The 27,411-nt window shown below is 43.9% G+C and overlaps 2 protein-coding genes across 4 annotated transcripts in view; one reads left to right on the top strand and one right to left on the bottom strand.

The window, feature by feature from the left end:
* Positions 1-1,297: 1,297 nt before the first annotated feature.
* Positions 1,298-15,531, bottom strand: LOC309535493 (uncharacterized protein). Its single transcript, XM_082228596.1, has 6 exons — positions 14,962-15,531; positions 13,407-13,519; positions 12,283-12,383; positions 8,493-8,602; positions 2,793-2,889; positions 1,298-1,614 (listed from the first exon to the last, which is right to left on the bottom strand). The coding sequence occupies exons 1-6, from the start codon at positions 15,435-15,437 to the stop codon at positions 1,603-1,605; spliced, it is 909 nt and encodes a 302-aa protein (XP_082084722.1). The 5' UTR covers positions 15,438-15,531; the 3' UTR covers positions 1,298-1,602.
* Positions 15,532-18,399: 2,868 nt separating this feature from the next.
* BAK1 (BCL2 antagonist/killer 1) overlaps positions 18,400-27,411 on the top strand; it is a 40,150-nt gene continuing 31,138 nt past the window's right edge. For 2 of the 3 annotated variants that reach the window (XR_014220850.1, XM_082227134.1), the window contains exon 1: positions 18,424-18,597. The gene's annotated coding sequence lies outside the window, so the exon portion shown is untranslated. Of the gene's footprint in view, positions 18,598-27,411 lie in introns of all 3 variants that reach the window. The other variant, XM_082227135.1, reaches the window with a different exon arrangement.

Here is a 27,411-nt window from a genome sequence, read left to right as displayed (position 1 = left end):
ATAGAATTCCCAGATTAGCAGGGGCCTTGGGCTGCCAGAACTATTCCGGCTCAATTCTCACAGTCTGTGGTTAAAAATGCCAAGGGCTAGCCTACAGTTCACCTCTTACAAGAGGCTGAAGGTATAAAGAGAACAGCAAGATCCATTTCCTAGTCCAAATCCACACTCTGAAACAGAGGCAGGAACAAAGGTTTTCAGGTTTTAGAACTAGGAAAGATCTCTTTCTGTGACTCTGGAGCGTAGCTGCCAATCAAGAGTTGAATAATAGAAAGCCCCTCCAGACTAGTGTTTTATTGTTTTTTCTGCAATCTGTTCTTGACTCAATAATAGTGCATTTATGGTGAATTTGTTCTTAGTTTGTTCCATGTTGCATCTCTGATGCTGCCACGTTATTGCTTTCTGGAGGGGCTATCGTCAAACAAAAATGGGAAAAAGATAAACCAGAACATTTGTGGTATATATAATTACGGGATTTCACCAGGAAGTTATGGGATATGCATGTGACCATCCAACATTTTTGCACACACAAACAGTATTGAATTTGGGATTGTGTATGACCACCTTGATATCCTCATGAGTAGGAATCATCATGAATGCATAATGAAAAGGTCTGGAGGGACCCAGAGTACATTGAAGTACAAGACCTCAGTTGCCTGACCCAAAAAGTTAAAATACTAGAAATGATGGAATAAGTGGAGCTGAAGAGAATTTGCCCTTTCCCTAATGATCCTCAAAAGTTTTTCTCTGCACATGTGTGTGCCAAATATTTGGTAGATATTCAGCTTAGCATCAGTACTTTATATATTCCAATATTTGATCTTAATATTTGTTTCCAATCATTTATTTGAATGCTTTATGTTTGTCAGCATCTATCACTGATAGTCAACAATGGCTTATGGCATTTGATGCTTTACACCTCGAAGAAACAGTGAGCAAGAGAATGCATAGGTCTAAAAACTCAGATTTTGTTGGGTATTGAGGTCAATATTTATGTTGATTTCCCATACATAGTTCACCCTTCAGCTTGTCCTGTGCCTAGAAAGCACAGATCCAAGTGGTTTTCTGTTTGCCCCACTGATTTCCCTGGGAAAACCAGCTCTTTAACACTGTATCAGAGTAAACATCAGTCCACGGACAACCCGATTGACATTTGTTCTGATTCAGCAGTTAGTATTTGGTTTTCCAAGGGGAAAGTGGCGAGACAAGCAGAAGTCTGAATGAGCCTTCTGTGTTTCATGAAGCCTCAAGAGATGTCTTGCTTTGTCATGTGTGACATTAAAAGCACACAAAAAAGATATGAATTCACAGGAAAACTTTAATGAGGTGGAAGAGCAGTTCATCAACCTGAAATATATACTACGAACACATCTGGTGGATTTGTAAGGGGAGCACAGGGGAAAGTGGGCAACAGCTATACACAAGAAAGAAAGAAAGAAAGAAAGAAAGAAAGAAAGAAAGAAAGAAAGAAAGAAAGAAAGAAAGAAATTTTAAACAGTCCTGGTGGGTTACAAATAACAATCCTTAGTAGACCTTCTTCCTCCCAGCAAGCAAAGTGGAGAAGGGTGAAGTTGGCAGACGCAAAGCGACTCCAACAGTGTTTCCTCAGTTCACATTCTAACAAGGGTGGAAAGAAAGAAAAATGTTACAAAGGCATACCAGTGATCACTCTGAAGTTCCATTGCCACTGATATCCTACATTTGAATCCTGCATTCTCCTTGTGAGCTCACAGTCATCCTGAAGAATATTTGAGAATACTTATCAAAAGCAGAGCCAGCTCTAAGCTTGAAAGACCCCTTGGTAAAGGGTTCCTTGGTGGTCCCTTCCTCTGTCAGTGGTAGGTCTCCTTCAATGTTGGTGAGCTCTGGAAACAACAGCCATGGTGGATAGCAGTAACAGCTTCAATCAGTGCTGTGAGGTTGGAAGCTGCCATTTTGATTTCCAAAATATACCCAATTGTTGTGGGGCATTGTGGGAAATTTAAATGGTGGCTCTCAATCCCAGCCACCTGGTGTTGATCAGAGCACCAGACAAAAAGAGGGTGGGCATCAGTAGCTGGCCAGATGCCTGAGGATGCCATGTGCTAATGCCAGTCCATGTTCACCCAGACAGTTTTATAGCCTAGCAGTAATTTAAACTTGGGTTTTTTACACACTAGCCACTGCTCCACACTGGTCCTTTATCTTACCCTACCCTCTTCTCCCTGCTAATGCAGACATGTAAGATGATGCTCCATTAATTAATAACCAAGAAAAAACTCAAGGAGCTCAGTCCATTGTCCTGACTGCTGATTGAAAGAAAACCCCAGTGAATTCAGCATCCATGAAGATCAAGGCATGACCCTTTCAGAGATTCAATTTACCATCTGCAAGTAAAGTTGTTGTCTACATTCACAGTTACAGTTGATGAGGTTGGGGTTGTGGACTTTCCCCCTCCCCAATAAAGGTTATTTGTCTGCAACAGCTGTATCGCATGCAGAAATTCAACAGGTGCCATCCTTGATGGCATGGCAATGAAGTAGTGCTCAGAAGCCGCAGCTGTTGAATTTCTGCCCATCATGTAGCAGTTAAAAGCTCAGAGCCTCTGTCAGGAGGGAAATGGAGGTGATTCCTGGTTCGCCTGTGAGTACCATGATCCTGTCATTCTCACTAGAGAACTAGAAGAGGGGAGCCCTCTCTTTTGCTGGTTCAGCAAAAAAGACAATCCTATAGCACTTTAAAGACAAAAAGTTAGAAATGTTGGAAAGTGCTATGAGCCTCCATTCCCTCCCAGACTATATTAGCATCTACAACACCTTAGGCTGCTCCAGACTACCAGCATCATTTCTTCCTGGACCTCTGAGTGCTGTCTCACAGTCACCAGCCCCTTCTCCATCTTCATTCTCAGGAAGCCTAGATTGCATTGGAGCAGGGAGAGACAAAGTTAGATTAGAAGCATTGCTAGCACTGATGGAACCTAGTAAAATCTTGACTGTTCTCATTTTACCAGTTAGGCCTTAAGTAGAGAGAGCTGGGGAAACTCTACAAGCTACAGAATAGCCAATGGCAGTGACCCCAAAATTGATATTGCAACCATCAGTTGCTTTAAATGTCTCATAAAGACATCTTCCCAGTGGCGTAGCGTGGGTTGTCAGCACCCGGGGCAAGGCAAGTAATTTGCGCCCCCTAACCCGTGGATTTGCGCCCCCTAACCCTAACCCCCAGATGTTGCGCCCGGTGCGGCCGGGCCCCCCCCTGCACCCCCCACGCTACGCCACTGCATCTTCCTGCCTAGGTTTTCCTGGACCCTTAAGATTGGATCATGTTTCTATTTGTAGAATCTCCAAAATTCCTGCTTTTACACATTTTGTATATCTGTTTTATTGGGTTTGTGTTGTATTTTTGTTTTCATGATATTGTTTATTGTTTTTATGTTGTACACCACTTAGGGATTTTTTTAAAAAATATTAAGTTGTTTATAAATGCTCTTATTTAAATAAACAAATGTGACTGCCCTAAGGTCATAGCTTGGGTCAATGTCAGAATCTGAATAGCCATTCTCATTCCTTTCTCTAAAATCTGAATGCTATAAATAAAATAGCTTCTACAAAGTATACCAAGCAAAAGTCAGTCTCAGGGCTCCAAGTATCACTGGCTTTATTTTAAAAACAACAAGAAGTTTATAACAGATTAAACTTCATGTGCAGCTTTCAAATTAATTTACTGCACTGCTCTCTAAAGGACAACTGTTATACTATTATGAATTGCCCTCAAAAGGATCCAGCACAGTACCTTATCAGTAGGTACTTCAATGCTCATTAAAACAGAGATGTAATGAGAGTTCAAGGTAATCATCTGTTCATCACATCTGTAGCACTTCTAGAGGCCAATTAAAGGCAGATTAAAGTTTATCCGGGTGATCAGTGATCAGTTGTTGTTCCTGTTCTTAAAGTTCTGTACCACTATTTATCCAACGATCATAGTGATCCAACCGTATTTTTTTAATTGCACAAAAGGTGGACTCCAAGTTTGTGAGAGGATCATCTGTTTGCTTTTTAACAGAAACAGAGCATTTATGAATGCTACTGTTGGTGTAGATCAATGTTATACTTAAAAGGAAATAGTTTTTAAAGATTTACAAAATGGTGAGTCATTGCTATCCCCTTCATGGATCACTGCCTTGCTGTGTGGCGAAGGGGCTTGAAGAACTCAGAGAAGCTATGAACTACGCCGAGCAGGGCACCCAAGATGAACAGGTCATAGTGGAGAGTTTTGACCAAACGTGATCCACCTGGAGTAGGAACCGGCAAGCCACTCCAGTATCCCTGCCAAGAAAACTCCATGGACAAAGACAACAGGCATATAAAAGTTATGACGCTGGAAGATGAGCCCCTCAGGTCGGAAGGTGTCCAACATGCTACTGGGGAAGAGCGGAGGACAAGTACAAGTAGATCCAGAGCTGATGAAGCGGCTGGGCCAAAGCCGAAAGGACGCTCAGTTGCGGATATGCATGGAAGCGAAAGGAAAGTCCAATGCTGTAAAGAAAAATATTGCATAGGAACCTGGAATGTAAGAACAATGAACCTGGGTAAGTTGGATGTGGTCAAAAATGAGATGGCGAGAATAAATATTGACATCCTGGGCATCAGTGAGCTAAAATGGACGGGAATGGGCGAATTCAGTTCGGATGACTATCATATCTACTACTGTGGGCAAGAAACCCGTAAAAGAAATGGAGTGGCCCTCATAGTCAACAAAAGAGTGGCAAAAGCTGTACTGGGATGCAGTCTCAAAAATGATAGAATGATCTCGATACGAATCCAAGGCAGACCTTTTAACATCACAGTAATCCAAGTTTATGCACCAACTACTGGTGCTGAAGAAACTGAAATTGACCAATTCTATGAAGACTTACAAGACCTTATAGAAGTGACACCAAAGAAGGATGTTCTGCTCATTATAGGGGATTGGAATGCTAAAGTAGGGAGTCAAGAGATAAAAGGAACAACTGGCAAGTTTGGCCTTGGAGATCAAAACGAAGCAGGGCAAAGGCTAATAGAATTCTGCCAAGAGAACAAGCTGGTCATCACAAACACGCTTTTCCAACAACACAAGAGACGACTCTACACATGGACATCCCCAGATGGGCAACATCGAAATCAGATTGATTATATTCTCTGCAGCCAAAGATGGAGAAGCTCTATACAGTCTGCAAAAACAAGACCTGGAGCTGACTGTGGCTCAGATCATCAGCTTCTTATAGCAAAATTCAAGCTTAAACTGAAGAAAGTAGGAAAAACCACTGGACAGGTAAGATACAATCTAAACCAAATCCCTTATGAATACACAGTGGAAGTGAGGAACAGGTTTAAGGATTTAGATTTGCTGGACAGAGTGCCTGAAGAACTATGGGTGGAGGCTCGCAACATTATACAGGAGGCAGCAACTAAAACCATCCCAATGAAAAAGAAATGCAAGAAAGCAAAGTGGCTGTCCAACGAGGCCTTACAAATAGCGGGGGAGAGAAGGCAAGCAAAATGCGAGGGAGATAATGAAAGATACAAGAAATTGAATGCAGATTTCCAAAGAATAGCAAGGAGAGACAAGAAGGCCTTCTTAAACGAGCAATGCAAAGAAATAGAGGAAAGCAACAGAATGGGAAGAACCAGAGATCTGTTCAAGAAAATCGGAAATATGAAAGGAACATTTCGCACAAAGATTACCATAATAAAGGACAAAAGTGGTAAAGACCTAACTGAAGCAGAAGACATCAAGAAGAGGTGGCAAGAATACACAGAGGAATTATACCAGAAAGATATGGATGTCTCGTACACCCCAGGTAGTGTGGTTGCTGACCTTGAGCCAGACATCCTGGAGAGTGAAGTCAAATGGGCCTTAGAAAGCACTGCAAATAACAAGGCCAGTGGAAGTGATGGTATTCCAGCTGAACTGTTTAACATTTTAAAAGATGATGCTGTTAAGGTGCTACACTCAATATGCCAGCAAGTTTGGAAAACTCAGCAGTGGCCAGAGGATTGGAGAAGATCAGTCTACATCCCAATCCCAAAGAAAGGCAGTGCCAAAGAATGCTCCAACTACCGCACAATTGCACTCATTTCACACGCTAGCAAGGTTATGCTTAAAATTCTACAAGGAAGGCTCAAGCAGTATGTGGACCGCTGGATTTAGAAGAAGCAGAGGAACCAGAGACCAAATTGCAAACATGCGCTGGATTATGGAGAAAGCTAGAGAGTTCCAGAAAGACATCTACTTCTGCTTCATTGACTATGCAAAAGCCTTTGACTGTGTTGACCACAGCAAACTATGGCAAGTCCTTAAAGAAATGGGAGTGCCTGATCACCTCATCTGTCTCCTGAGAAATCTCTATGTGGGACAAGAAGCTACAGTTAGAACTGGATATGGAACAACTGATTGGTTCCAAATTGGGAAAGGAGTACGGCAAGGCTGTATATTGTCTCCCTGCTTATTTAACTTATATGCAGAATTCATCATGCGAAAGGCTGGGCTGGATGAATCCCAAGCCGGAATTAAGATTGCCGGAAGAAATATCAACAACCTCAGATATGCAGATGACACAACCTTGATGGCAGAAAGTGGAGAGGAATTAAAGAACCTTTTAATGAGTGTGAAAGAGGAGAGCGCAAAATATGGTCTGAAGCTCAACATCAAAAAAACGAAGATCATGGCCACTGGGCCCATCACCTCCTGGCAAATAGAAGGGGAAGAAATGGAGGCAGTGAGAGATTTTACTTTCTTGGGCTCCATGATCAGTGCAGATGGTGACAGCAGTCACGAAATTAAAAGACGCCTGCTCCTTGGGAGAAAGGCGATGGCAAACCTAGACAACATCTTAAAAAGCAGAGACATCACCTTGCCAACAAAGGTCCGTATAGTAAAAGCCATGGTTTTCCCAGTAGTGATGTATGGAAGTGAGAGCTGGACCATAAAGAAGGCTGATTGCCGAAGAATTGATGCTTTTGAATTATGGTGCTGGAGGAGACTCTTGAGAGTCCCATGGACTGCAAGAAGATCAAACCTCTCCATTCTGAAGGAAATCAGCCCTGAGCGCTCACTGGAAGGACAGATCGTGAAGCTGAGGCTCCAATACTTTTCCAGACTCCCTGGAAAAGACCCTGATGTTGGGAAAGATGGAGGGCACAAGGAGAAGGGGACGACAGAGAATGAGATGGTTGGATGGTGTTCTTGAAGCTACCAGCATGAGTTTGATCAAACTGCGGGAGGCAGTGGAGGACAGAAGTGCCTGGCGTGCTCTGGTCCATGGGGTCACGAAGAGTCGGACACGACTAAACGACTAAACAACAACAACAACAAGTCATTGCTATGGGTAAGAGGAGAGTGGTGATGCCTTTAATTTCAATACAGGTGGGATAGTTTTAATTTATATTATTGGGGGGGGGGCTGAATTCCCACAGCAGTGCTTTTGAATAGGTCAACTGGATCCTCAGCAATAACTGTGCATATTCTGTGTAAGAAAATAAATTTAGGAAGGCCTGAGGATGTCCTATTAAGTCCTTCACTTTTTCTGTAGTTCTATAATATATCATGGATAGCCAGCCTTTGACACAAGTGTTACAGGCAGCACAAATAAGAGAGGCTTGGGGCTATAGCATATTAATTATGAGCCACATTTTCCCTCCCTGCCCCCTGCTACACAGTCAACTGCTCCTTGTTCCCCAGCTCAGCAGACTCACACAAAGGCACAGGATGAGGAATATGGAATGTGTACATACTAGGGTGGCACTCTCTAAGACTTTGGACTTCACCTATGGCATATTTGTCAAAAAGATTTGCCACCACCACGGTTGGTTTTTACTAAGATTTCTTTCACGTTCATACACATTTACATTTATATATTCAACACCAACAAATTGCAGATTTAAAATGTACAATCGTATATATCTAATTATAATCCTTACAGCAGATTAAGAAAGAGAAAGTATTTTTAAATACTCCGTAAATTAAGGACTCTGTATCAGGGTGACTCACTATAAATTCTCCATTCCAAATTATTGCCCCTTAAACCAGGGTGTTTTCTTTTAATCCAAGTACTGTAATGCATTTTAATGCCTTTACAGCCACTATTGGATACAGTACACACTTTAGCCCGGTAAATTTGTTCTAAATTGGACAGTGACATCTAGTGGTCACATGTGGTACTATCCAAAGTTGTTCCCAGCACTCCACCTGACAATTCATTTTCATTTATCAACTCCAGTTGGCTTAGTGAAGAGCTGAAGAACCCTCTTTAGAATACAAATCTGGTGGTCCATCATTGTCCTAGCTGGAACCTCTGCTTAGGGGCCAGAGGCACCCCACAATCTTTTGTTGCTCATTCTCATTTGTTACATTCTACATTTCAACATCACATTGCACAAAGTTTGGTATTTGGGGACCATCAATGTCTGACCACTCAATGAGTATGACCACTCAATGTTTCAGAATTTGGGGGATGAAGAGCACCACAAAAAACTTACCCACAAGCACTGCAAACTGCAGAGGAATTTGATAGGGTGACATGAGGTCTGGGTGTTGCAATTCCATATACCATTAGATCATCTTCAACAACTGGTTGTACTGGAATATCCTGAAGATGGTGCATATATATATATATATATATTAAAAAACATATTCAGAAGATGTGGCCAGATGAAGTGGAATTTAGTTTTAATATCCAATTATAGAAAGGTTTCTGAAATTGCATAAATACCTGTATTATATTATTTCACAAGTGGACCAAGAATGTAATTTTGATTTTGAACAATTATGGATGTTTGAAATCTGATTCTATTGGGACTGCATGAGTGCAGTTCAATTTTATTGATATTAGTCATGGACTGTTGCAAAAATGAAATGACCAAAAACTTACAAGATTAAAATGGAAAGAAACAAGCATCTGACAGAAAGACATGCCTGCATAAGAAGGAAATCCTTCTTGTGGGAAGAAGCTCCATCGAAATTGGTGAGAATTATTTCTGAATAAACATGCTTAGGACTGTTCTGCACATTTCTGCGGAAGACCACTGTGTTTAGTATGTATGTTAGCATGTATGTTTAGGATTGCAGCCTAACACAGCAACCCTATGCACCTATTACAATGGTACCTGAGGTTAAGAACTTAATCTGGAGGTCCGTTCTCAACCTGAAACTGTTCTTAACCTGAGGTACCACTTTAGCTAATGGGGCCTCCCGCTGCCGCACGATTTCTGTTCTTATCTTAAAGCAAAGTTCTTAACCCAAGGTACTATTTCTGGGTTAGCGGAGTCTGTAACCTGAAGCGTCTGTAACCTGAAGTATCTGTAACCTAAGGTACCACTGTATGCTAAGGAAGATGATGTGCCACTGCTCTGCCAGAAGAATGGCCACCAATATATCCTACATGTGTTCAACCCAGAAGGGGAGGGGGAAGTAAACAGCCGGAAAATATAAAACAGGATAAAAAGAGCAGACAGACACCCTGTGTGGGTGCACCGGTGGGAGTACCAGATTGGCTCCACCAATGTGCTGGCATAACACAGCCCCCCCCCCTTCACCTTGCCCCTCCCACTTCCAGTAAGTTTCAACAACTTCACTACCAGAAGGCCAGGTTTGTGGTGGGAATCTGAGGCGAGATACCCATGTACTGGAAGTTGTCCTCAGTTCCATTCACCCCACAGGGCCAGGTTAAGATGCAAAAATAGTTTACTGCTGTAGAAGATTAGACTTCAGTAATACAGTCCTTGGTGGCGATACAGAGTTACAGATACAGATACAGTGAACTTTGCTTCAGGATGAGAACAGAAACCGCGCAGTGGTGACGCAACTGCAGCAGGAGGCCCCATTAGCTAAAGTGGTGCTTCAGGTTAAGAACAGTTTCAGGTTAAGAACAGACCTCCAGAACAAATTACGGTAAGTTCTTAACCTGAGGTACCGCTGTACAGATACAGAAACAGATACAGATACAGATAAGGACAAAGTATCTCTGTTGCTCCAACTTTAAGACATAACACAGACTCCAACTCACAGAAAGGCTCACTGACTGACTAATGAGCTGACGTGCCTTGCTCACTTATATAGACAGCACTGGGTCACAGCCATAACAACCAGCTTTGCTGACCTGCACCTGCTTGCTTATCTCATACACAAGGTGATTTGTGCCCATGAAGGAAATTAACCCTTTCCTCCATGCCCAGTTCCTCTGAGTAGACCTGGTTAGGCTTGTGCTAAGTCTTGTGGGCTGTTATATGAAACTTCCCCTTTCCCTCTGGTTGGAAAGCCAATGCGCCAAGGAACAGAAGAGCTAAAATTACGAATAATTATGGTAACTGACTACTACCTACTGTAATTCTGCTGCAATACCCAGCTATGTAAGCACTCCCAATCATTAGGCACTAACGGTGTTGAGGGCAATGTATATGGTGCAAAAAGATGCTTATGAAGCCATTTCCATGTGGCTGCAAAACATGTTACTAAAAATAGGCATGATTAAGCCCTTTGCACAAGCGCTTGCTTATCTGTGTGGTAAGGATTGAAAGAGAAACATGTGCAAAAGCCATTGCTTTGGCTGGAGCTACTTGCTGTTTTTATGGGCAGAGGCGTTGTGTTGGTACAGTGGTTAAGAAAACAGGCAGCTGGGAAATCCCCCGTCTTCACCTCAGCTCTGAGGTGGCCTTAGGCATGCTACTGTCTTTCAGATCTTGCCCTCCACACCCACAATATGAGGGCATAAAGGTTGCCCTACTTTTCAGCGTTATTGTAAGCTTACTGAGATAATGTATACAAAGCTATTTGAATGCTTAAAAATGCTGTTTAGGTTTATTGTCATGTGATGCTGGCATGTAACAGCTGACTCACAGGCAGAAACTGACAGAACAGATTTTCCAAGCATGGTGATGGTAGCAATGAGAAATAGTTTCCACTCTTGATTTTTGCTTGCTTGGACTGAAACATGTCCAGGGCATTGTGGGAAAAGTAATATAAGGGATGTCACCAGTGACAGACTTTGGGCTTTCAAATTTCAGTGCCGCCCAGTGCAACACCAAAATTTGGCACATGCACCTCATTGCCTCTCACCTTCTGTTCTAAGTCATGGTTGTGGTGCCGCCTCCAGTGCCCTCTCAGTTCAGTGCCCAGTGTGGGCAAACCAGTTGTGCTCCTAAACCCGCCACTGATGGCAACCAAATTGCAGTTACCAGAGCAATGCTCTTGAGGGGGCCTAAGGAAGACAGACTTTAGCACGCAGCTACCCAAGGAAGTCAGATGCTGATGTTAAGTCTCTATCTTAGTTTTAGGACACTCAGCTCCTGATATGTCAACAACAACAACAACTTTAAAACGAGTCTCCAGTGTGAAACTAGAATTTAAATTAATGCGGAGCTAATCAGTGTATTTGATTGCATTTGTTTAGGACTCAGTCTGAATCAAGGTCTCCCTTCCAATATGGGTGTTAAATTAGCACTGCTAAAATGAGGTCGCTGGGATTACATCCATACATTTGAACTCTGCATAGAAATGTCACATGCTGTACATCTCTTGCATTTCATGGTCTTTTATTCCACTGTTAATCGGTTGTCATCCCCCCACACCCGGGTATATATCTGCCAACAAATAATAGCACTTAATGCAGCTGATGAAGTGGGCTATTGCTGAAGGGCTATGACTGCTGGCCCTGAATTATTTTGCCATACCCTATTTCAAGGGTTTCTTAAGTATCTCTAAGATGTCTGCTGTTATAATTTAACATTTATTGAGCACCACAAGATCACAGGCATGACAACTGTCCCTGTCTGGACACAGTTTCTTGATGGAGGAGCTACCACTTGCAATATCAAGATATATCCTTGATATTTTCCATTTGCAAGTCAAGTATTGTTGCTTGCCATTTTGCTGGTTATTGTCTTGATTGCTACTAGATCTACTGATTCCTACTGCTGTATTGTTCCTTTTTCATTCTTAACATTTTCACCGGATGATAATAGCTATTGTGAGCTAGCTTGTGGGCTGATAGATGAAAAGGTGGGGTGTTATATTTAAACAAATAATAAAAATAAATATGTGGCACTGGCAGCTAGCATAGATACTCTCAAATCCCACCTATCTTTTGATTTTTAAGCAAAGCAAATTCACATTGCTTTCTAGAGGGGATTCTAGAGGCCAGCTCACAATGCAATTTTGTTACCTTCACTCTTCTGATGGAAATCACATATTTATCCTTGCTTACGATATAAAAATGCCACTTGCAGAGAGGGAGGGAAAAAACCCCAAAACAACTCCCTGTCGCATATTTACCCCTTTAGAAGCAGGAAGCCACCGGCGCTGCTTGTACATATTGAGGAGTCTGTTCCATGGAGAGAGGTCTGCTTTTGGAGGTTCCCCTTCTTGTACATCTTCTGTTTAAAAGAAAAGCCACGTCACCAACTCATGAAGTCTCTCCATATAACCAGGGTGGGTTGTGATGCCCTCTAAATCCAGCAGCAATTCAGCCACAGACCTTGAGGCTGCACAGGCACCAGCTAAGGAATCGGGTCAAGAAGCAGGGCTCTGAACTGGCTGCTGCAGATCAGGAGACCACTAGGCTTGAGGCTGTGAGACAGGAGTCTCCAGAAGAATCTCTTAGTCTACTAAAGCCTGTAGAGCCAGGGCCCAAATCCTCACAGTCTGAGAAAACAAATGCCTCCCATAGTACCTCTCCAGATCAGTGGTGTAAGATAAGATACATTACACTGGGGTGGGGTTTTGTTATGCTTGTAGTTATTTAACTTTTAATATGTTGTAAGCCACCTTGGGCATTGTTTTAACTTAGGAAAGGCGGCATACATATAGAATGATTGATTGATTGAATTTCCCCACAAGTGAGGAGAGCCTGGAGGAGGTAGTCTGGAAACATAAAACCAGGCATAGGCAAACTCGGCCCGCCAGATATTTTGGGACTACACTTCCCATCATCCCTGACCACTGGTCCTGTTAGCTAGGGTTCATGGGAGTCGTAGTCCCAAACCATCTGGAGGGCCGAGTTTGCCTATGCCTGCATAAAAGGCTTCAGCCTGCTCTCAACCTTTGTCAGTGAAATCTTCTCTCTCAGAGCTATCTGGACACCTGCAATGTTTGACCCACTGGACCAGCATCTACTGGTGTGACTACAGCCTGTGCGCAATATAATTCAATGGAATCAACTAATAAGAACTGCAGCTGTAGTTCTTACCCATCTTTAATGGGCCATCTGACATAATACTGGGTGTTCCTGATTGTAAGGTTTGCCTCCTGCTTGCTTGAAATACATGTCTCAAACCTCAGACATCTGGTATTGAATAGTATGAAAGCAATCAAGTCATGACAGCTTGGGGGGTGGGGTAAAGGTACTGTTGGACAGCAGCTGCCATATGGGTGAGTGGGAATCTTCTTCCAGCCCTCACCTTTCAGTAGATGCTCTCTTTCCTCTTCAGCGCTACAGCCTTTAACATCAGTCATGGATCCAGCAGACATGGCAACTCCATCATCTGCACATAGGACCTGGGGAAATTCATCCCTAAAGTCAAACACACAATTATTGCATAGAAGAAGGGGACATCCACATCGGTGCTTCATTCATCATTTTTTTTCTTCCCACCCTAATATCTACACCCAAACGCCATATCTTTATCAGCAATGATAATTGCTACATTGCCACAGACAGGTGGATTTACTGTAGTGAATAAAAGCAATGATGTTGAGGGGATTAAAATTTTAAGAGAGAATTTCCTGGAATGAGGCCTGTCTCTAAGTCAAGCCCTTTAGTTGACTGCATGAACAAAGCCTTCAGTCTGTATCTAAAAGACCCAGGTAGTTAGTCTCCATGATAATCTGTGGTTCGTAATAACAGATTATGGAAACCTCTTCACATGGAAATCTTACATTAAGAATTATTCATGGCAGCACTGCTTATGCAAATACCTCTACTTAAAATTGAATTATTAACCGTTAATGATTATTCATTATACACAGATGGGAGGTTTTAAGTGCAACTCTAGGATTGCAAATTTTGTTCTCAAAAATCCAGACACCTCCAGCCAAGCGCTTCTGAGCATGTCCAGATCTCCATTTTCCTCTTAAGATGATGAAAGGGCTTTCCCCTCGAAAAACAACTTCAGAGTAAAATGTGTTGGAGGTGGAGCATGTGCAAAGTGGTTTGTTTTTTTGTAACGGAGATGTTCCTTTTTCTGTCCAAAGGCCTTACTTTCAGCCTGTCTCCATAGGATTTGAACAACCTGGAAGAAGGTAGCAGACAATCGCTCAGCTGAGGGGAAGAGTATTGAGTTCATCTGCAAGGCAGCAAAAGCAGATCTCCATCTAACAACAGAGTTCACATGGATTCATATTATTGTGCCTGCAGACACACAGATGTGCTAAATCAAGCTCTGCTGCATTTTTTCTGACTTTGCATCCTCTGCTGTTGGCAGCCAGTCTAAATGATAACAAGTCAGGCTTGTGAAATTCTGGTTGGCTGCCAACTGTTGTAACCCTTCCTTCCACATGCGTTTTTATGGTTAACATCTCATACAGTGAACTTCAGTTAGCAAGGCAAAGCCCCACGTATCTCAACTCAGTGTGTGATAATCAACCTCATGGAAAGTTTAGCACAAAATTAAGTGTTCGGCCTTTTGAAGCCAAGAACAGCCGGAACAGTCAATGAGCAATTCCATTCCTAATTAGTACCCATGTAATACAGCCAGAAGCCAATTAACACAAGTGGTTTTTGTGAAGGGCTTTGCAATATTTGCCCATATATTTTCACACATTCCTGTATGGGAAGCAATCTGAACGGATGTTAAATCCTATTAGAAATAACTGAGTTTTACTCGAAGAGGATTTTAGTCATGATCATTAATTTCAATGGGTCTACTCCGAGAAAAACTTAGCTGAATACCACCCTGAAAGTTTTAAACACTGTTCTGTGTGCTGAGACTTGGCCTCAACGTTGGTGACACTCACTTTCCCACCGTCTCCCTGTCATCAGATTCTTCTTCCTTCTCTCCCGTGACAGGAACTTTCTCACATGGGTCCTTGTCCAAGCCACTTATCATGGGGTTAGCAAAGCCATCTGAGTCTCCCATCTCCATCCTAGCCGAGTGAAATGAAGCGGGCAGTTTGTTCTCATTCGTAGGGGTAGTGTCTCCCAGACTTAATTCCTTCAGCAACGATAGCTCTTCAGGGCAGCTGCCCATCAACCCCCCACAGATCTCACTGGGAGAAGTCTTGGTGGCATCAGGCTCTTGGCCTGGCAAGGTTGCTTCATGCCCATTTTCGGGCAGAGGAGAGTCCAGGAGTTCACTCTTGGCATTATCTTCGTCTTTTGCCTTGGGTCTCTGCCCCTCTTGTGTGACATGCCTGCCGCTCCCAAAGAGGTTTCTGAAGAACTGGAGCACCCAGGGCCTGCTGGAAACAGAGGAAGCTGTGAGAGTATCCATCGGTTTTTGGTCTTCTGCAGGCTAACTCTGCTCTGGCACCCAAAGGTGGCTGCTCGTCTCAACAGATTGGAATCAGAGCTTCAAATTGAAAAGCCAACTGCTCAGAATCTTCTGAGGATTCTAGAATTCTTGGAAGGGGCGGAGACACAAGAGAGATCACCCAGTGGTTTTGCAATCCAGAGTTCACCTTTTGCTCTCCTGGCTCAGCTAACAACAACAAATTAACAGATTAAAAGATGGCCAGGAATGGAATAAGAGCTCTTTGGGGATCTCTGTGCAGGTCTACAGCTCCAAACATTTTTATTATCTGTAAAAAGTCTCAGGGCACTGGGCCCAAGTTATAACTCTCAGAGCAAACCAGTAACATTTGAACAACGCTACAATCAGGGAAAGGTGGTTCAATTGAAACAGAGGAACCTGCCTTATACCAGATGAGGCTATTTGTCCATCTAGCCTAATAGTGTCTGTTCTTACTGGCAGTGGCTCGCACTAAGTGCGAGTACAGAGCATGTTAAATTATGCTGAGCGTGTGCGTGTTTTGCAAAGATCAATGTGCTTCGATCCATTTCCAGCATTCAAACATGGTTAAAACAGAATTTCATTTTGTAGCCAAGACCAAACAGTGCTGGGTACAAAATATTTTGTCTCCTATGCAAAACAGTAACACGACTCACACTTTCAACTAGGACAGGAATAATTTATAATTGTGTTTTCTGGAAAACGTGCATTAGAACATAGAAAACTGCCCTATAAAAAGTCAGACTCTTGGTCCACCTGGATCAGTATTGTCTACACTGACTGACAGCAGTTCTCCAGAATTTCAGAGAGGAGTGTCTCCCAATGCCAGGAAATGTCAGGGATTGAACCCAGGACCTTCTGCTTACATCCTGCAGATGAAAAATGGCAGTTCTTTTTAACCTGTATATTTTGCTCTAGGAGGCTTAGTTTGGTCAGAACTGAGTATACACTTCCAGAGTTAATGCTATGCTAAATACATTACTACTGTTAAATTAGCCATCATAGCTGCTAGAGGGCTGTGAAAATTTGTGTCCCGGGCTTTTTAGATTCACCTATACAGTGGTACCTCAGTTTTTGAACAGCTTAGTTCACAAACAACATGGAATTTAAACGCTGCAAACCCGCAAGTAGGTGTTCCGGTTTGTGAACTTTGCCTCGGAAGTCGAATATGCTCTGTTTTGTGTCCTGAGCTCCCGTTTTTACTGTTGTGCTGCTAATTTGCGTCCCCCCATTGTAATTGTAATGGGACACGGGTGGCGCTGTGGGCTAAAGCCTCAGCGCCTAGGGCTTGCCGATCGAAAGGTCGGCGGTTCGAATCCCCGCGGCGGGGTGCGCTCCCGCTGCTCGGTCCCAGCGCCTGCCAACCTAGCAGTTCGAAAGCACCCCCGGGGGCAAGTAGATAAATAGGTACCGCTTACCAGCGGGAAGGTAAACGGCGTTCCGTGTGCGGCTCTGGCTCGCCAGAGCAGCGTTGTCACGCTGGCCACGTGACCCGGAAGTGTCTCCGGACAGCGCTGGCCCCCGGCCAATAGATGTGAGATGGGCGCACAAACCCCAGAGTCTGTCAAGACTGGCCCGTTCGGGCAGGGGTACCTTTACCTTTACCTTTATTGTGATTGCAGTGTTCTGAGAAGAGCTCCGCAGCCTAGCTGGTTTGAGGAAAGAGAGATAGCTGCTTTGGGGGGGGGCGGAGAGAAAGGTCTGGCTTGGGGGGGGGAGGAAAGAGAACTGTGCACCCGCCCACCCTGCCCCCATCACTGCCCCCTCGGGGGAAGCAGCCTACTGTTTTATTTTATGGTACAGTACAGTGGTACCTCTGGTTACGTACTTAATTCGTTCTGGAGGTCCGTTCTTAACCTGAAACTGTTCTTAACCTGAAGCACCACTTTAGCTAATGGGGCCTCCTGCTGCCGCCGCGCCACCAGAATACAATTTCTGTTCTTATCCTGAAGCAAAGTTCTTAACCCAAGGTAATATTTCTGGGTTAGCGGAGTCTGTAACCTGAAGCGTATGTAACCCAAGGTACCACTGTACATTGATTATTGCTTTCGTTTTATCGGTCAGTGGTCTCATTAGGTAGTAAAATTCATGTTAAATTGCTGTTTTTGGGGTTTCAGGTGGTGAGTGTGCATAGGGTCCAAATCACAGGGCATCCATTTAGCTCACTGGGTGACCTTGGACCAGTCACTCCCTCTTAGCCTAACCTGCCTCACAAGCTTGTGAGGAGGGGGAGACTCACGTGTGCAAGCTTCAGCTCTCTGAAGGAAAGGTAAAGGGACCCCTGACCATTAAGTCCAGTCATGGCCGACTCTGGGGTTGCGGCGCTCATCTCGCTTTATTGGCCGAGGGAGCCGGTGTACAGCTTCCAGGTCATGTGGCCAGCATGACTAAGCCGCTTCTGGCGAACCAGAGCAGCGCACGGAAACACCGTTTACCTTCCCGCTGGAGCGGTACCTATTTATCTACTTGCACTTTGACATGCTTTCGAACTGCTAGGTTGGCAGGAGCAGGGACCGAGCAATGGGAGCTCACCCCGTCACAGGGATTCGAACCGCCGACCTTCTGATCGGCAAGACATAGGTTCTGTGGTTTAACCCACAGCGCCACCTGCATCCCTTTTTGAAGGAAAAGTGGACTATAAATGAAATGAACGAATGAATGCTAAACGGCATGATGAGGATGAGGATGTCAAGTACCAAATGTTGGAATCCTGTGTCAGATCACGTTGCAACTCCCGTTGAGTAACATCTGACGCACCTATAACAAATATTTCACATCAACCTTCGCAGAGGTGGTTTTGCAGGAAATCTGGCGGAGGGGGTGGGTGGGAATAAACTCTTTCCGGACCTTTCTACTTCTCTCTCTGTGTCTTTTAATAATACTGTACAGTACATATGATATGTCGCGGCTACCAGGATGCAACCCTAGAGGGAGCTGCGTATCGGCCGCTTTGCCAGCTGCCTGCCGCCTTCCTTTCGCCTTCTCTCCTCTCGCCTCGCCCCTCCTCGCAGCGGAGGAAGCGGCCGAGAAGCAGCAGGAAGGCGGCCAGAGAAGGATGCGCTAGCAGCGGCGCCGCATCCCGAGCTCGCCGCGCAACCCCAGGAACAGCTCGCCGGAGGGAAGGGGCGCGGCGGGAAGGCGGGTGAGTGGAAGCAAGTCCGGGGCGGCGGGGGACATATCAGGGGCTGCAGGATGGACGGGGCGGCAAAAGGGTCCGGCGGGTGCCGCTGGCGCCTGCTCCTCGGAGCCGGAGGCGTTTCTTCGCCTCGCCTCAGCCCAGCGGAAGGACATAATTCTCCAAAGGTCCCCGAGAGGCGGGAGAGCGAGGGATGAGGCGGCCGCCGCCGGGTCCCCTGGCTTGGCGGTGGAGAGGGGCCGCGAGGGGAAAGGGACCCCGCGCTCCCGGGCCAGGTCGCTTCTCGGGAGCCGCACTGCTGGGCGCGCCACGCCGACGCGAGGAAGCGACCGGCGGTCTCGGCTGCGGCCGGCTAGCGGGGCGCGCGTGCGCGCATAGAGCTGAGCGAAAAATGCGGAGTCAGCAGCGCCTCGGGGAGCTGCTGCTGCAACTGCAGGGAAATGGAGCTGGCTTCTCCGCCTGGATTCCCCCCCCCCCCTTTCCCCTAGACGCGGCTACTTGAGATCTGGCAAGGTTTAAACATCCGGAATACGATCTCTCTCGCGCGCGCGCGGGTGTGGGTGTGGGTGTTCATCCACCGCATGCATGTGGGCTATCATTATTACTAGTACTATTTGCAGTTAAACAAGCTGTAGCTTAGGGCCCCACTCTCTTGAGGGCCCCCAAAAAATTTAAAGGGGAAAAAAAACCTGGATGTACATTTTATAAGATAAAAAACAAATAAAATAAAACCTACATACAGCAACAGTGTTTCGTGTTGTGTAGGCTCCTGTGATGTAAGTAATGGGGGCCCCCCAATCATTTTAAGTTAAGAGCTTCATAATTATTTCACTATTAATATACTTCAACAATTACTTTGATAAAATACATATTTTGTGATGTTCAAATGGCTTTAGATTAAGGTTACCAGATTTTTTTCCAATGAATCCGGGGACACTTTTCAACTTCAGTAGGAATGATAGGATTTTGTCAGGGTAAGGTAAAGGTAAAGGGACCCCTGACCTTTAGGTCCAGTCGTGACTGACTCTGGGGTTGCAGCGCTCATCTCGCTTTATTGGCCGAGGGAGCCAGCGTACAGCTTCCAGGTGATGTGGCCAGCATGACAAAGCCACTTCTGGCGAACCAGAGCAGCGCACGGAAACGCCGTTTACCTTCCCGCCAGAAGCACTTTGACGTGCTTTCGAACTGCTAGGTTGGCCGGAGCCGGGACCGAGCAACGGGAGCTCACCCCGCCGTGGGGATTCAAACCGCTGACTTTCTGATCGGCAAGTCCTAGGCTCTGGGGTTTAACCCACAGCGCCACCCGCATCCCTTTTTTTGTCAGGGTACTGATTTGTAAATCCAGGGACTGTCCCTGGGAAATGGGGACGTCTGGTAACCTTACTTTAGATACCTATTAGATCCATAAATTATGATATAGCATATATTCAACACAAAAAACAGTGACATTTTGTAGTTGACAAAGGACAGCTGAACATATAAAGGGCCCCATTACCTTCAGTAGTATAGGGCCTCATCAAACCTAAATCTGGCCCTGCTGGCAAACCACAGCACCTCAAGTTATTCCAGAGTAATGATCAAGTGGGGATTTGAGCCCTGGCCTTCCAGGTCTGACACTTGTAACCACTAAGTGCCTGGGTGTGATCCTGAGGATGCAGGATCTAGGAGAGGGTGCATCCTCCCCATTTTTCTAATGCCATTATATTAATGTGCCCCCGTGGCAGCTACATGATTGCTTTGTGTAGCACTGTCAACGTGCAAGAGGAACAAATGCTTCTCTTGCTCCACAGTTTGAATTGTGAGGTGGATTAAGCTTTCTCTTGTGTTTCGCCGCCCGCCCCCCATTGATCTGCAGCTGGTGGGGCAGGACCCACAGCTCAGTCTGACCCTAACGCTTGTCTTAACAGTGGCACTTTTATTGTGTGGATATGTAATAATAAAGTGGGGGGAAAGGTCCCCAAGGTTGTTCTTTTCATGTTTTAAATGGCTGACTCACTTGACCAAGAACTTGAAAAAGTTACACATTCAGCCCCTTCTGCAACTGGCTCCTATGCATATTGATTACGGACAGTGCTTTTTTCTGGGGGGACACAGGGGTACGCATACCCCTAAACATTTTGTGAATCTTTGTACTTTTTTCCATTTACTGTATTTATTTTCCCCGATTTGAACTATAAAATGGTGATTTTCTTGAGTCAAAATGAGAGTACCCCTAAATATTTTTTTAAGAAAAAAAAGCACTGGTTACGGAACAGTTCATGAAGTGGTTCAATAGGTAATAATGTTTATAATTGGCCCTTTTGGTTTCAGTGGTACTTGCTGCCTAGAAGGTAACAAGGTGACTTCTTTGGAATGTGCATAGCTGCTACTGGATTTTTTAGGAACAGCAAAACACAGCCTCCCAGAGTGGCTGGGGCAACCCAGTCACATGGGTGGGGTACAAATGATAACCTCCTTCTTCTTCTTCTTCTTCTTCTTCTTCTTCTTCTTCTTCTTCCAGTTTAACACACAGTTTGCACTTGAGAAGGGCGTTCTGTTCTGGTAGGCATTTTGAGTGATAATGTCAGATAAATATTCTGTGTTAACTAACTATGGTATAAAGTTGTCCTAACTTTCTGTACAGAAAAAGGTAGTGGGGGAAATCCTATTTGAATTGGGGGAACATTGAAGTTGTTGGAAAAACCAAAGAAGAAATTGACTATTCAAATGAGCAGAAATTCCAAGAGAAGTTGGGATATAGGAAAGTGGGCTATATATATATTCAAAATATAATATTAGTTCAAAACAAAAATGCAATTTTTGACATAGTGCCTTAAGGGTGCTTTTATATGACTCTTAATTGTATATAGAGGCTTTCATTTTTCTAAAGGGTTTTTTATGTTTATAGATACATTGTAATTGCATAGTGGCAAATAACACCCACACCCACCCACACACGACTTTACCAATGCCTTAGGCTGCATACACACCATCCATTTAAAGCATGCACACACTCCCCAGGAATCCTGGGAACTGTAGTTTATTAAAGGTGCTGGATATTGTGGGTCTGTGAAGGGGTAAATTGCAGTTCCCAGGATTCTTGTGTGGGGTAATGTGTTTTAAATGTATGGTATTTATGCAATCTTAATCTTCCCATGTGGTAACTGCGGTGTCCTCTAGGAGTTAGTGCACTGGTGGGATGGAGAGGATTGACATTCCTCAAATGTTCCTTAATGAATTTTGGTAAATTACATTTGTTCCCTAAACTTCAGCATGTATCTCTCACAGTGTGTATAGATACCAAGCCAGTCATTTTTGATGGAAAAATAACACATACAGTGGTACCTCGGGTTACATACGCTTCAGGTTACAGACGCTTCAGATTACAGACTCCGCTAACCCAGAAATAGTACCTCGGGTTAAGAACTTTGCTTCAGGATGAGAACAGAAATCGTGCTCCGGCGGCGTGGCGGCAGCAGGAGGCCCCATTAGCTAAAGTGGTACCTCAGGTTAAGAACAGTTTCAGGTTAAGAATGGACCTCTGGAACGAATTAAGTACTTAACCCGAGGTACCACTGTATTGTCATTTGATAGTGATCACGTCTGATGTTTTTTGTTTTCCTTGGTAATGTTATTTATAGTGAAATATTGGGAGGAATTTCCCAGGAACTCAATGGGGTTCACTTCTGAGTAGACCTATATAGGACTGAACCATTATAGGCCTCATCTCTGCAGTTTCTGTTTTGATTTTGCAAGAATCTCAGTCACGTGTATTTGCATAAAACAGAGACAAGATCTCACGGTACTACAGTGTATTATGGCAAAAACTTTCATGGGCTAGATGATGTTGTGAAAAGAATGTAAACAGTGAGATCAAATGGCAATGAAATGTAAACAGTACTATCTATGACAATTCCACTTCAGAGTAAATGTACGTCAAATAAGAGTAGTGATAATTCACATCAGCAGTAATAATGCAATCATTGATATTCATAGTGGGACAGAAAGCCCCAGTCCCTATTAAAGCAAAATATAATCGAATGGAAATTCTTGATAACTTGTAGTCAGTTTCATGCCGGAGTCTCTCTTTGTTTAAAAACAACTTTTCAGGACAGCAGCAGAATGCCCTGAGCAGTTGAAATACAGTGGTGTCTTGGTTTACAAACTTAATCTGTTCTGAAAGTCCGTTCTTAAACCGAGGCGTGCTTTCCCTAATGAGGCCTACAACCGCTGGTGCCCTTCTACTGTTGGGATTCCTTTTTTAGACCAAGGTAAAGTTCTCAAACCAGGACACTATTTCTGGTTTTGCGGAGTTTGTAAACCGCATTGTTCTTAAACAGGACTCTTCTTAAACCGAGGTACCATTGTATTCTACTTCTTGCTGAATGTAAGATTTGTGCCAGGGTACTCTTATTTGTAGAGACTGGCCCAGTTGTCCATGTAGAATGCCGAAGGGTGGGGATGACATTGTAGCATATATCAAGTTGGAAGATGAGTGTGGTCAATGAATCCTTGATGTGTGCCTTTCATGTAACTTGCATTTAAGCTTTAATATAATTGTCACATGCTTCTTCTTTTTTTGCATTTCATTACCACTTAATCTCACTGTTTACTTTCTTCTTTGTATACCCAAGTACCTGCCAACTGAAAATAACAACTTTATGCATCTGATGAAGCAAGAAGGCCTCATTGTTATGTTTGCTACAACAGACTGACATGTCTACCTCACTGGAAACTGTTACAATGAAATAATGCATTTTGCTATCAGGACTGGGTTGGGGTGGGCAGGTTATTGCAAGGTTCTGAAATAGTTAATCGATTTATTTATGAAAATATTTATATGCCAATGTATCATAAAAATATATCACAGCCATTTCCAACAATATAGAAACAGAAAACTAAGCCATAAAAAGTTAAAAACAAAAAGAAATTAAAAAAACACGATTGTGAGGGATGTAGTCTTCATTGCCTGCATAGGCCTGGTGGAATAGAAAGGTTTTCAGCAGGTGTTTAAAAATTGGCACAGAAGGCGCCCACTGTTACATCACCTTCTAGGATGCCAGTGTAATGTTTCTTCATAACTCTGAAGTTGACATGTTTTAACAGTTTCCCAGCCCTCTTTTTAGTGGTGAATGGTTTTTCATAATTTAGTCAAAGGTAAGAGCACCTAGCAGGGACGCGGGTGGCGCTGTGGGTTAAACCACAGAGCCTAGGACTTGCCGATCAGAAGGTCAGCGGTTCAAATCCCCGCGACGGGGTGAGCTCCCATTGCTCGGTCCCTGCTCCTGCCAACCTAGCAGTTTGAAAGCACATCAAAGTGCAAGTAGATAAATAGGTACTGCTCTGGCGGGAAGGTAAATGGCGTTTCCATGCTCTGCTCTGGTTCACCAGAAGTGGCTTGTTCATGCTGGCCACATGACCCAGCTGTACGCCAGCTCCCTCAGCCAATAAAGCGAGATGAGCGCCAGAACCCCAGAGTCGGCCATGACTGGACCTAATGGTCAGGGGTCCCTTTACCTTTTAAGAGCACCTAGCAGAAGTGGCCATGAAAATCAGTGAGAGGGTTCATGTTCTCTTCTGTGTGTATCTCTACATATCACTGTAATTGAAATACATTATTATTACTAAATGTATTACTTGGTGTTCAACAGCAGGCTTCAGGGCAGATTGCAGCAATCTAAAATTCAGTATTGAAAGCAGTTGAAGCAAGTCACAGGAATAGAATGATTCCCCAAAATACATATTTGGGGTATCAAAGGCCAGGGCAAAGAGGTACATCTTTAGTATATCATCAAAGCTGTACAGTGAGGGTGCTAGAAGGGATCAGCAACCGTTTTCAGCCATGGGCCAGTCCACTGTCCCTCAGACCACGTGGTGGGCTGGACTATATTTTGGAAAAAAACACAAACAAATTCCTATGCCCCGCAAATAGAGATGCATTTTAAATAAAAGCACACATTCTACTCATGTAAAAACACGCTGATTCCCGGACCATCCGCAGGCCAGATTGAGAAGGCAATTGGGCCGCATCTGGCCCCCGGGCCCTAAGTTCCCTACCTCTGTGCTAGATACACCTTTTTGGGAAGGAATTCCACAGCCTATGAGCTCCCACAGAGAATGCCCTCTTTCAGCTTCTGAGGGTGGTGGAACTGTCAAGAGGAGTCCTGCTGATCTTAACACCCAAGAGGGAAGGAGGTGGTCTTTGGCATATTGTGACATGACCTTATTGACGTCGTTTCATCTGTGTGTATGGTGTATGAAGACAATTTTCTGTCCCAAGGGGCTCATCCAAGGCGGGTGAAATAACAGAGAAAGGAAATGGAAGTGAAGGCAGGGCTAAACGGGTGAAAGCTGTGCACCCCTTCCAAGACTCTGTGAATGTAAATGTCCTCTGTGTACAGTTACCAAGGCTTGTAGCCCAAGGTAAACCAAGCTCACTCAGAAGTAAGCTTTGCTGAATTCAGTAGGGTCTATTCCCTAGTCCTGCAGTCTCTCATGGCCAACCTCCTAGGGGCCACATAGCAGTGATGGGCAGGGCTGGAGCAAGAGGTGAGATTCTTGCCCTCATACAGTAGACCATTCAACAAGTAGTTCAACAAGTCCAATCACAGAATGGCAACCCCCTGCTGCCACAATGGCAAGGGTAGCACACTAGAGAATATGAAAACGTTTTTCAAAGCTGTTTTTCAAAGATTGAACTGGATGAGATGTTCTTCAATAGGTCTTGAGTTGGCCTGTGAATACTTTCTTTATCCTGAGCAAACCGTTTTGTATGACTGGTTTTTCGGACTAATGAAGTATGTAGCGAAACCTGTAATATATCTGGAGAACAGGTCTCCTTTTGCCCACTTGCGTTATTCTCACCAGGGTGGTGGCTTTGATTTGCCTTCCTGTGATTGATCCATGCATACAGCTTTGTGTTTCCAACTCAAGACTTGTTGAACGGTTCATTTATCCAGTCTGTATAACGTTTATTGCAAGTGTAACTTGTTAAGATACAGTTGTACATTTATCCACTCCATGTTTACAGTATCTCCAGGCTTTGTTTTGCACATGGCACCTTAGTATGTTTGTTGCTTGAATGGTTACAAGTCTATCTCTAGTCTAGCTATTATTCTAGTAAATTTGGTTTTATACTTATAAGCCAGTTTGCGGTGCTGTTGTTTTGTTGCATGTTAACACTACAGACTAAAAGCCCTAACAGAGCAGAGGGGAAGGACCATGAGATGTGTTCCTCCTGCAGATGAACACACAAGAAAAGGAAACAGATAAAAAAGTACAGTAAACCCAATGCCCCAATGGTGGCGAAACTTTTGACTGCACAGCAGCTCCCAGCATGAGCCACCACTTTGCAAAACTAGACTGTCTGATGTGCCACTTTCCCAAACTCACATTTTGTTAGGTTTGCGGTGATCTGATAATGCATATGGCAAGTAGTTCAACATGGCACAAGTTGGGACCCACCACGCAGTCACATTTAACCTTTCCCTTGAAGAGATAATTTTCTGGTTATCTGCCTTACTACATTTCATCCACGAGAAATATTGCTCCTTTATAAAGGACTGTTTGGAATTGACAGTTCAGGCCCTTCCATGCAATAAATCACTTTATGTGCGTAGCCAAGACTTGGGACATTCCAAACACACACTTAACTTCTGAGATTGTCTGGCTAGCTGTATGGCCTGAGAAAACTGGAATCCTTTTTTAAAAAAAGCAGCATTAAATTTGAATTCCAAGCTCTTTTGAGAATCCTATTTGACTTGCTTGTCTTCTCCATATAATTTCCTTGCAATTTGTAGCAAACCATTGATAGAACCTGTGATATACTGTGATAAAGTAGAGGTGGGGGGCAGGATAATACAGAGGCATAACCAGGATTTTTGTTGGGGTACCAGGCCTTTTGTTGGGGGGGCAGAGCCTCAGTTAGCTATGTATTTTAATTGATTGAGGGTGGCCCAATGGCCTGCTTGCTTGTTTTAAGGAAGCATATATGCATTTCTTAGAAAAGGATTACGCACCAGAGGTGATTTGTCATTCTCTGCAAACACAGACCCCACAGACTGAACTTATGCTTGCAGGAAATGAAATTGAATGTGGCTAACTTGAGGTATTGATGGGATGTCTCAGTGGCTGTCTCTTGTCAGGTCAGTAATCTGACAATTGTGAACCTTCTGCATATTGGAAAAATGAATCACCCTGAGCTGCTGGAACTCACATCTGCTCAGGGTTATTATCAACATCACTTAGCAGCTTCATATATTACCACTATGACGCTATTGTCATGCATGTTGCTTCTCAGAGCACAGAAGGTTAGGTCCCTGCCCTGAGCAGCTTACAAGCTAAAATTTGACACAGATGAAATAACAGGACTGGAAGAGAAGTGCGGGCAAGGGTAAACAGAGAAGCAATATGCAGCTTTTTTCAGTTGTGTATGCTTTGCGCCTCATTTTAAAACAGCTGCACAGGTTGCCAGTTTGTTTCCAGGTCCAGTTTAAAGTGCTAACGCTGATTGATCTGTGTTAAATTATTTTAGAAATCTATTCTCTTATTTTAAAAATACTGGTTATTACAAGGTTTGTTAGATTCCAAATGTGCTCCAAATTTGCTTCTTGTTTCCATATTGCTTTTTTTATGGATCACTTATGTAAAGAGAGAGCTTACATATTTTGACAAAAGAAAATTTTGCCCAAGGGGTTTGGATGCAGAAGGAAGAGTTTGCAAAGTCGTGCCCCTGTATATGTGTGTGTATGTGATAAATACACACTGTGGGAAATGGAAACATAGATAGGGCAAAGGTCTGTTTTATAGTTGGGACCGAGTAGGCAGAGTGCCTACATGGCA

This window comes from Podarcis vaucheri (genome assembly GCF_965113315.1).
Source record: "Podarcis vaucheri genome assembly, chromosome: 6".
Taxonomy (NCBI): domain Eukaryota; kingdom Metazoa; phylum Chordata; class Lepidosauria; order Squamata; family Lacertidae; genus Podarcis; species Podarcis vaucheri.
Note: the sequence above shows the minus strand (reverse complement) of the source record. Positions and strands in the feature narration are given on the sequence as shown.

Bases quoted from the DNA above. Each gene is read 5' to 3' on its own strand.
- LOC309535493 (XM_082228596.1), bottom strand. From the start codon at position 15,437: ATGGATACTCTCACAGCTTCCTCTGTTTCCAGCAGGCCCTGGGTGCTC. The intron at 8,603-12,282 runs GTAAATATGCGA...CACCATCTTCAG, and splicing joins GGCTTCCTGCTTCTAAAGGG to GATATTCCAGTACAACCAGT. The intron at 2,890-8,492 runs GTAAGTTTTTTG...AATGCAATCTAG, and splicing joins GCAGTTTGCAGTGCTTGTGG to GCTTCCTGAGAATGAAGATG.